The 11,641-nt window shown below is 34.5% G+C and overlaps 2 protein-coding genes across 3 annotated transcripts in view; one reads left to right on the forward strand and one right to left on the reverse strand.

The window, feature by feature from the left end:
• The window catches only part of rasa2 (RAS p21 protein activator 2), a 47,985-nt gene extending 42,209 nt beyond the window's left edge, over positions 1-5,776 (reverse strand). The window contains exon 1 of the mRNA XM_083552659.1: positions 5,513-5,776. Within this exon, the coding sequence (XP_083408785.1) occupies positions 5,513-5,570 (58 nt within the window). The 5' untranslated portion in view covers positions 5,571-5,776. The remainder of the gene's footprint in view (positions 1-5,512) is intronic.
• Positions 5,777-5,851: 75 nt separating this feature from the next.
• The window catches only part of fbxo36a (F-box protein 36a), a 48,075-nt gene continuing 42,285 nt past the window's right edge, over positions 5,852-11,641 (forward strand). Inside the window, exon 1 of one of the 2 annotated variants that reach the window (XM_083552745.1) lies at positions 5,852-6,032. In XM_083552745.1, the coding sequence (XP_083408871.1) occupies positions 6,027-6,032 (6 nt within the window). In that variant the 5' untranslated portion in view covers positions 5,852-6,026. The remainder of the gene's footprint in view (positions 6,033-11,641) is intronic. The other variant, XM_083552746.1, reaches the window with a different exon arrangement.

Raw genomic sequence — 11,641 nt, forward strand, 5'->3', positions numbered from 1 at the left:
AGCTAGAATCCAGCACTAGCATGACTGTCCGTTGTGTTTAACATACTTTTTAGTACTTCAACCATGCAGCAGTTGAGCAATATTATGGCAATATTGTACTGTCATGCACATCAAGCCTTTACACTCAGGATTAACTCCTACTCCTCGCAAGAGCTGCTCAGACACATTTACAAACACATTTTTACTACCAGACAATTTGAAGCGTAAGTCTCAAAAGAACTGCATGCTGTTCAGCTGCTCAGCTCCTTAATGAGCCACCGCTGTCAGTGTTAGCCTTTTAGCCTAGTCCATGAGCTTAAACCATGTGACAGTGAGTCCTGCATTTCTAATGTATCATGATAAGGAGAGGCATAATTAGACTGAGACAGGGGGATATGATTTAAGGTAAGGAGTCTTAGCAGAGAATACTCTGCTATTCATAATGAAAGTGCAAAGTGATTTTTGTGAATGAACGAGATCCATTCAGCACCAGACTCATTCAGTTCAAAACTGAATCAACCTTTCACACGGTCACACATACACACACATACACTTCTGGTGATACAAACACTGCCTTTATACACTTCTATTAAACACTGCCATTGTAAGTCCACTCACACTGGATGTGTCCCAAATGACACATTCTATTCACTACAGGCCACATGAGCACACATTAACGACAACAGGAAGCGGAAGTCAAGAAGCCTTGTGTGATGTGACATATTTCTGACTTAAAGCTTAGTATTTAGTTTTTTTTCCACTCAGTTATAGCAGGAACCTAACATACATATATATATATATATATATATATATATATATATATATATATATATATATATATATATATATACACACACACACACACACACACACACACACACACACACACACACACACACACACACACACACACACACACATTATATATATTATATATATATATATATATATATATATGGTACAGTGGTACAAATCAAAAGTAGAAAGTAATTCCTTTTGATGAAATAATAAAAAAGGTACTTTTTCAAGAAGAGTTTCTGCTTTTAAATGATTGATAAAGATCAGAGGTGCCCACACATTTTTCTATGAAGAGTCAAAAAATTGTACTTCATTGGTTTGGGCTGTGAGCCAGAGAGAAGATTTTGTATTATACCAAACATTATATTAAAATGAAAGATGCCATTGTTCCATAATATTACATAAATAAATAAATAAATAAAAAAACATTACTCTGTAATTTGCTTAACTATCGCAGTTATATTTTTAATTTTCTAGTTTGTTAAAATTAATACTACAATGAAAAGCAACCCAATTCAATTTATTGAACAGTTCTCTGCCTAACACAGCTTTTCATTGACCTCTAATGAGAAAAATGAAGCTGGTCCTTATTTTTTTCAAAGGTTTTTCCAAATGGCATTGTTCTTATATGCCATTCTCTTATGGCACGGCGGGCCAAATCAAAGGTCACCATGGTTCAACTTCAGCCTGAAGGCCCTAATTTGGGCATCTCGGACATAAACAGATGAACTTTGCAAAGCAACTAAAATATTAAAAGGTTTACAGGAAAAACTTCAGTATTGATTTAACTTTCATTTTTTAATATAACATCACAGACAATTAACAATAATTTTCCTGACGTGGCAAAAGGTTAACAGCGAAGAACAAAGATTGAGGCTTAGCACCTGAATAACACCCAATAAACAACACAAACACTTCGACTGAAAACAGATATGCTGATAGTCTAAAACACACACGCACCACTATATACTATAGTACAATAACACGTAGTAGTGAACCAGTACATATATAATATACATAACATTTATAACAAGTATCCTGACATCATACCGATCTTGATATCACTATGAAACAGATGGAAAGTACAGGCATGAAATAGTTGTTGTGGGAATGCACGAATTATAAATACAGAATTGTTTTCTGTATAGTCAAATAAACAACAAATGGAAAAAAATACAGCCTAGAATATCATCTAAAAACGAGTTTAATGTAATGATATTTAAACAGTGGAGAGAGCACAAGGGAAGCCAGGCAAAGCTTAAATTGGAAACCATGTGCCTCGGTACCTTGATGTCTAAGTGCTTACAGGAGTCTCACGTGCAATTCTTTCTCGCACTTGAGTGTCCTCTGCATGCACAGGATATCCATCCTTAAAGCTCTTCATTAAACATACTGTTTAAACGTCATAAAATCACCGGTTGCTTGTAATATATAATTTTCAGTGTGTTCATCAGTGCAGTAATGCATGCTATGCTCACTTCATATAATTTCACGTGCTATCAGAGCTTTTTCTTTTTTTTTTTTATGAGTATAAGTAAATCTACATCGTTGCATCCCGAAAGCCTACAATTTGTGCTTATTTGACGCTGCGTGATCCCCGTGAACTCCAAGCGGGACTGTTTTCTCCTAACAGGACACATATGCTCCATAATAGGGATGCTTGGACCCTTACGCTGCTCTGCAAACATGACAAACATGATGAACACGATGCTGCACACACTGACAATCGCCTCTGATGGAATTTTAAAGTGGCCAGTATAACGATATTACAAGACGTTATATTACTGCATGACTGGTTGTGTTTGATATGAAATAGAAATCCATAAATATATGAATAGAGATAATGATCATTACAATCGAGTGCAAGTGTAAGTGCCCTCATCCAGTTTGGAGAAGCTTTGGGAAAAATGTTTTACTGCATACATACACACACATTAAAGGGACGACGCAGAAAAGTCGATTTTTGTCCACGTGCCAATGACGAAGAGCAGGATGGTGTGGTGTTTATAAAAAAAAAAAAAAAAAGTGGTAGTGAAAACAAAAAGTGCATGTGATATTAGATTTACTGAAACTATCTAACAGCCCCCAGCATTAAGATCAAGGGAAAATCCATTAGCGTACTGATCCCTGGCCTAAAGGTTTTCAAGGAAATATGAAAAATGTAGTATGGCAGGGTAAATATGGATAAACCCAATCAGCAAATAAACTCCAATATAGTTTTATAATGTGTTTTATATGTGTATTAAAAATCGAAGGAAGACAAATGACTGAAATTTATTGTGTAATGTTTGTTTGTTTGCTTGTGTGCATAGTGTTAAATAGCCAAGAAGGAACTCTCTTAATGTGTTAATGTCATATCATCATCATCATCATAAGAAGAAATGTGTGGCACTGGGTACATTAAACAGCACTATATTCAACCTGTACAATATTGCAGTCATGTGAGAATGCAGGCACTCAGTAGGGTGCTGTGAAATTAGGCAGCATTATTTGGGCACTGGTTGTGCGCTGGGGACAAAGTCTGTCCTGTTCGAAAGGGAAGCCAGCAGAAGGACAGCTCTCTTCTGTTCTTCTCTTGGACAGGTTTGAGGACAGATTGCCACAAAGCAATCCCAAATATCTGTTCACCAGACCATGAAAGTTCTGCCAGAATGAACAATAGTTTATTAATGATGTTTTTTTTAAATTATTTTAAATTGTGTTTGATATTGTAAACCAAACATACATCGGATCACAGTCCTGTGGAGATTGTGATTAAATATCATCTCACCTACTGATATGATAATTACATGTCAGAAATAGGCAATAAAGGAGTAAATAAACTTTAGAGTGTCATAAACATTTACCGACATTTTTAGGAACTCTCCAGAAATGTAATAACATTTCCATAAATAAATATATGCCATGTTAGAGAGCCTCTTGTTGAGGATGTAGTGTATAATTACATGATTCAAGTTAAATGGTTTGTTTAAGCCTGAAACATGTACTTATGTTCAAACTAATACTGAAACGTTTCTCGTTTGCTATCTCATATAACGTATATAGCTCGTATGACAGAGTGGAAGGCTGGCTTCAGTTTTTGAAAGGTACTTAAAACACTTAATACTATTTTAATTGCAATTGCAATGTTCTGCCTTCTAAAGTAAGCAGAATCCATGAACTCGTAGCTTTAGCTAAACATTAGTTGCCAAAATTACAGTCCTCTCTATCTATCTATAATTATTATTATATGAATTATAGCATGCTGCTTCTTTACATTAGTTAACAATTACACATTATGATAGATAGATAGATAGATAGATAGATAGATAGATAGATAGATAGATAGATAGATAGATAGATAGATAGATAGATAGATAGATAGATAGATAATGTAAATTAAGACTGTGAATAAAAGTTTATCTAAAGTTACCAGCTTGTTCACAGTTGATGGATAGAAAAAGTATCTATCTATCTATCTATCTATCTATCTATCTATCTATCTATCTATCTATCTATCTATCTATCTATCTATCTATCTATCTATCTATCTATCGCCTGTTGTGTATTATTTTAATTGCCAATGTTTCATATTAGCGCAATACGATGATAGATAGATAGATAGATAGATAGATAGATAGATAGATAGATAGATAGATAGATAGATAGATAGATAGAATGGTGATTTTAGATAAACGTTTAACTTTAAATCGCAAACTTCTAATTTGTGTGTTAACACTCTATCCACTTCTCTATCTCTTCCTCTCATCGCTATCTATCTATCTATCTATCTATCTATCTATCTATCTATCTATCTATCTATCTATCTATCTATCTATCTATCTATCTATATTTTTGTCTTTTCCTAAATTGCCTAAATAACTGTAATAAACAATCAGGGTATTGATACTGAGCAAAATAAACCTTCACTATTATAATTGTATCTATTATTGTTTTTCCACACTCTATTCTCTTCTCCGTTCGTGTCTAATAGCTATATAATATATATATATATATATATATATATATATATATATATATATATATATATATATATATATATATATATATATATATACATATATATACAATAGATAATAGAGTAAACTTTATATAAATTTAGTGTAGTCTAATATATTTGATATTTCTCACACGAGGTTTATTGCTGATTGTATATACGAACAGATATCTATGCAGTGTAGCGATTTGTCTCAAAGTCTGACAGGTTGTATAATGTGGTGTGTTATCAGATAGAGATGAAATAAAGTGTACTTTTGTAAAGACAGAACGACTTCCTGTGTACATGAATTCGGCATGTTTTCGCTGAATTTCTCTTCTCTGTGTGTTTCTCATTCCGAGTACAGTGAGTGATTCACGTCCAGTTCACATCATTCAGCCTCACTGCGCATCTACACTGTCTAAAGTGTTTCAAGAAAAAGGGAAGTGAAGTCGTTTTAACTTTTATGTGCCTGGTAAAAGGTTTCAGTCTTCCACCAAAGCGGCTGGTAAACTCATCTTGATGCTGGCGCAGCCCGACTTTCACACTTTCCCAAAACCCGATCACGTTGATATTTTGTCTAAATGTAAACATGTTTAGACCCGAGCTCATCTGAACCCACGTTATGTTTGTGTATTTTGCTCCTACCGCGCCCCTCTTCGTGTCGATCATACACTTTTGTATGTGTGTGTTGTTTTTTCATCCTCCACCAAAACACATATACAACAGAGTAATAAAGGTGGACGATTTCACACTTACAGATTTTCCCTCGCAGACTTTGTAGAATCCTGATTTTCGTGTCGTCTTCTTCCGCCATGGTCAAAGCTTTGTGTATGAGTGAGTGAGTGAGCGAGCGTGTGTGCGCGTGTGTGCGCGCGCGCGCGTGTGTGTGTGTGTGTCTGTGTATACGTACGTGCGTGCGTGTACAGGAGCTACATTCACTGAGTACTGAGCGCAACTATCGGGAGCGCCTGCTGTCACTACCCGACTTACGCCGCGCATGCGCGACAAGTTCCGCGCTTGCGCACAAAACGGCGCGACCAGCGACGCTAGCGGGACCTTGCCGCGCATGCGTGTTATTATTACACCCTTAACGGCGGCTGAAAGGGGTGGCATACGAGTCGAAATTATAGCAACTTCTGAATTTTTTATTTTCCTTTTTTTTTTTTTTTTTTTTTTTTATAAATTCACGCGAATGTAATTTTTTGTGTGTGATTTCTTTATTTACATCACTACGTGTTTATGTGCTCGATTAGAACAACAAGCCACATGCATGCGGGTAAGTAAAGGAAATTTATTATTATTATTTATTACTTATTTTTGTTATAAATATATATAAATATAGACTATGAGATGACACACATTACACCACATAAAAATACAAGCAAGTGGTTATTTGTTAGCTTTCACTTTTACAATTCTGCTTATGAAAATGTAGTGTTGAATGTAAGGCAGGATATTACAGAGGGGTAATAAATAAATAAAATGATTAAACAATAAATATCACACTCAATATTTGCCAGATGATGACCGGTGTTTAATTTATTCATATTAAATAATGTTTTTAGAGATACAGCCAAATAATATATTATCCAAACAAAATTAAAAGCAGAAATCTGACCAAAATCTGTCAACTTGAAGAATCCAAAATCAATGTATGTAATGTTTCTGCGTGTAATCCACAAAGTCTATTCAGATCCCAATTAGATCACTTACTGGAGTATTTTTTACATGAGTTTAAGGGAAATTTTGTTGATTTTATTTGTGTATTCATTTGAAAACCTTACAATGACCAGACTTGAGACAATATGATTTTGAAATGAAGCCAGTTATTACTCTTATTCTAAATGAGGAAAGAGCAGAAAACAATTTGATAAGGTTTTTATAAGCAAATCATTTGGATCTTACATAGATAGATAGATAGATAGATACTAATAATAAGGTTACTAAAAAATAACCAGCATGTTCACATTTGATTGTTTATCTACCTATCTGCTCACCCATCTATCCATCCATCCATCCATCCTGTTCCTTATCTATGAAAAGCCTGCTGCTTAGTCATATTAATTGTCAATGTTTTATGTTAGCAAAGTAACTAGATAGATAGATAGATAGATAGATAGATAGATAGATAGATAGATAGATAGATAGATAGATAGATAGATAGACAATCAAATGTGAACATGCTGGTTATTTTTTAGTAAACTTATTATTAGTATCTTATCTATCTATCTATCTATCTATCTATCTATCTATCTATCTATCTATCTATCTATCTATCTATCTATCTATCTATCTATCTATCTATCCATCCATCCATCCATTTATCCATCCATCTATCCATCCATCTATCCATCCATCTATCCATCCATCCATCCTGTTTCTTATCTATGAAAAGCCTGCTGTTTAGTCATATTAATTGTCAATGTTTTATGTTAGCAAAGTAACTAGATAGATAGATAGATAGATAGATAGATAGATAGATAGATAGATAGATAGATAGACAATCAAATGTGAACATGCTGGTTATTTTTTAGTAAACTTATTATTAGTATCTTATCTATCTATCTATCTATCTATCTATCTATCTATCTATCTATCTATCTATCTATCTATCTATCTATCTATCTATCTATCTATCTATCTATCTATCTATCCATCCATCCATCCATCCATTTATCCATCCATCTATCCATCCATCTATCCATCCATCTATCCATCCATCTATCCATCCATCCATCCTGTTTCTTATCTATGAAAAGCCTGCTGTTTAGTCATATTAATTGTCAATGTTTTATGTTAGCAAAGTAACCAGATAGATAGATAGATAGATAGATAGATAGATAGATAGATAGATAGATAGATAGATAGATAGATAGAAAACTATTACAGCATATTAATTTTGACTGCATATTCTGTAGATTTGCCTGGATCAGAATTTTAATTTCAAGTCAACAAAAGTGTAGTGTTATAAAAACCATTTCTCAGGAACCTCCTCAGAGAAATGTTACACTGCCCTGTGCTGCAGCAGGAGCAGCAGTTTGAAATTATGTTCTTGCTGGTCTCATGTGTTCCGTGTTAGTTTTAATTTCTCCTGCATGGTCGCTGTTCGTAGAAAATACAGCACGGTATATGTTAATGTGGGGTTGGTAAGGTTTGTGAAGGAAAGTGACATGTATTTTTCTATTATAATGACACAGTGTTAAGTGTAAAAGACCTGAAATAAACGGTTGATTTTTTATATTTTAATTTTTAACCAGTTCAACAGAAATACTCAGTAGTCAGTTCAGTAAATTAATCTTTTCAAATCAAATCAAATTTTATTTGTCACATACACAAACTGTCTATGTTTTTGTTCATAACCTAATGAATGTGCCCACAAGCTAAGAGCTCAGATGGAATTGATAATCAATATATCAGATAATATATAATGTAATGTAATTTCTTACAAAATGTCAAAATCGACATTGTCACAATGTTGGTTAGAAATTAAGCATTTTTTTCTGGCATAATGTGCAATTTTAATACACCCAGAGTCTTTTTTAATACATAGTCTTAATTTTTCAAGCCATTTTAATGTTTACATGCATTTGAATCCAGATTTAACTAGAAATAAAAGTGTAAAAGTATTTATTTATTATTATTGTAAGCATACTCATACTCATTCTGTTTCTTTTATTTTTAGTATTAGGTTAATAAATAGAGGCATGGCCCTACATTTACTCTCAAACCTGCAAAGAAAGTATACCTTTAAAAATATATAGATTTGCATTATATTTATAGCATTTAGCAGATGCCCTTATGCAGAGTGACTTACTGTAATCTCAGTTACTCAACTGAGCAGGTAATGGTTAGTGGGCTTGCTCAGCAGGACCCAGCATTGACAGCTTGGTAGTGCTGGGTTTTAAACTCATGACAGTCTGAGTTGACCTCCAACCTCCATCATCATCAGTGAACAAACAAGTCCACTTTAAGTCTTGATTGTGAGCAAGTGATATTTTTCAGCATTATTGGCTCTACATTATTGGTGACAGTGTTTCATACCAGAGACTATGACAATGGAAAAAGACATTTCTATTAAAATGGCATAGCTATTTTGGCATAGATAAATGGCATAGATTTTCTTGTCATCTTTGTGAGTGAGTGAGTGAGTGAGTGAGTGAGCGAGCGAGCATGCGAGCGTGTGAGCGTGTGTGTCAACTAACATAAAATCAATCACATCATCATGTAAAAAAATTCTGTTATACAGATCAGTTAATAATATTTGAATAAAATTATAGCTATGCTTTTATTATTTTATGTGGAGATGTATAGTTACTTTAAAAAGGCTCAAAAAGTAAATAAGAGAATACATGAGATGTAAGTGATATATTTGCATGAATGAAAGTCAGTAGGAGTAAGACAGAGTACATGTGTGTGAATGAGAGGGAGGGCAGTGGAGTGGTGCAGTTGCAGGGAGAAGAGGTGGAGAAGGTGGAGGAGTTCAGGTACCTGGGGTCAACAGTGCAAAGTAATGGAGAGTGGGTTAGAGAAGTGAAGAAAAGAGTGCAGGCAGGGTGGAGTGGGTGGAGAAGAGTGATAGCAGGAGTGATTTGTGATAGAAGAGTATCTGCAAGAGTGAAAGGGAAAGTTTATAGGACTGTGATGAGACCTGTGATGTTGTATGGATTAGAGACAGTGGCATTGAGTAAAAGACAGGAGATAGAGCTGGAGGTAGCAGAACTGAAGATGTTGAGGTTTTCGTTGGGAGTGACGAGGATGGACAGGATTAGAAATGAGTTTATTAGAGGGACATCGCGTGTAGGACGTTTTGGAGACAAGGTGAGGGAGGCGAGATTGAGATGGTTTGGACATATGCAGAGGAGGGACATGGGGTATATCGGTAGGAGAATTCTGAGGATGGAGCCACCAGGAAGGAGGTAAAGAGGAAGACCAAGGAGGAGGTTTATGGATGTGGTGAGGGAAGACATGCATGTACTGTAGTTGGTTTGAAAGAGACAGATGTAGAGGACAGGGGGGTATGGAGACAGATGATTTGCTGTGGCGACCTCTAATGGGAGCAGCCGAAAGAAGAAGATAAGTGATATATTTGCAACATAGGGGCCATAATTGAAATCATTTGTATTTTCGCTGTTTGCTAAAATAATTTGCTGTTGTGGGCCCTGTTACCCATATGTCATCATGTTACTGAGTTATATTTTGGGTAATAATATATTGAAAGCACAATATACGATGGAGGTAAAAGATTAAATGGTAAGAGGAATGTTAGATCAATGACATTTTGTAAAATGGATAGAAATGAATGAAATAATGAATAAAACTCATAGCAATGATAGCAAGTTCAGCACCATTTGAAGGTTTTCAAACTAATTTCGGTCATTTCAAATCATTTATATGTGAAAGTGTGAGGAACTGAATATCTACTCAATTTGGGAGTGGTAAAAAGAGCTTATATACACTGGATAAAGTATACAATAAGTGAATAAGTGGGTGAATAAAAGTAATTTGCATGCGACAAAATCGTAGACTTGTACACAAAATGGGCACATCTGTACACCTGTACACTAGCACTGTCATGCAATTTTCTAATTTGCCAATCATGAGGCAGCATCACAATGCATAAACCATGCAGGACAGGCGTTTCAGTTAATATTCATCAACAGTCAGATTAGAAAAAATGTGATCACCGTGACTATGGCATGGTGATGCCAGATGGGCTCATTTGAGTGCATCAGAAACTGCTGATCTTTTGAGATTTTCATGCACAGCAGTTGCTAGAGTTTACACAATATGGTGCAACAGTTGACAGTTTACCAGGTGGTGTTTTTTTTTTTTTCTTTTCCTCAATCTTCACCTGTTCATTTTGCCCACTGTAACCACAAACTCCTGGTCTTCTGCTTCTGCAAGTTTGGTGATAATGCATTCTGGATTGTTTGTCTACTCACTGTGTTTATTTTAGTTATCAAAAAATTCCTGTCAACTCTTAAAATTCTGGCTGTTCTCCTCAACCACTCTCAACAAGCCATATCCATCTGTGGAACTGCCACTCACTGGATGCTTAGTTCTTTATTTTGCACCATTATATGTAAATTCTAGAGACAATTGTGTGTGAAAATCCTGAAGGGCTGCTTTTTAAAAAAAAACAAAAAAACAGCCTGTCATTGAAATTCTGATATTTGATTTGAACATCTGCAAGATTCATGCATCCAACCGTAAGTTAAAGTGGCATTAAAAAATAAATAAATTATATATATATATATATATATATATATATATATATATATATATATATATATATATATATATATATATATATATATATATATATACATACATTATTTATGTACATAATTTGTTGTTTATATTTTAAACTGTTTGTGGGCTTAAAATGCTAAAATGATCATTTGTCATTCCCACAAAATGTAAAAATCTGTTCCATGTAATACAGCATTCACGTTTATTTGTCTACTAATATAACACATCTTGATAGAAAAAACACATTAAAATGGAATTTATTTGTAAAAGGCTTTCCTGTGCACAGTCTTCAGCAAGTCATTCCACAGGTTCTTACTAAGGTATACTGTAGAACTGAACTTTAGCATTGCGATTCCAAAATGTCTGACTTGGATTAGTGCTTTGAATGCTGGAAGGTAAGATTTTTCTTTAATTGTCTAAAAGAGATCTGCTGGATTTATGCCAAAACAGACTGGTATTTAGAACTAGCAACAAAAAAAACCCTGCCTTTTAACCATAACATATGGTTTTCCCAAATTCAGGTGAAGGAGATTTTTAGAGTTCTACAAGGCTTCTGTACAGCCACACAATCATGTAACCCATGTGACGATTATGAGAGACATTTGGAGATTGACCAGAACTGGACCAGATATT

Source organism: Silurus aristotelis, assembly GCF_946808225.1.
Source record: "Silurus aristotelis genome assembly, chromosome: 10".
In the NCBI taxonomy this organism is placed as follows: domain Eukaryota; kingdom Metazoa; phylum Chordata; class Actinopteri; order Siluriformes; family Siluridae; genus Silurus; species Silurus aristotelis.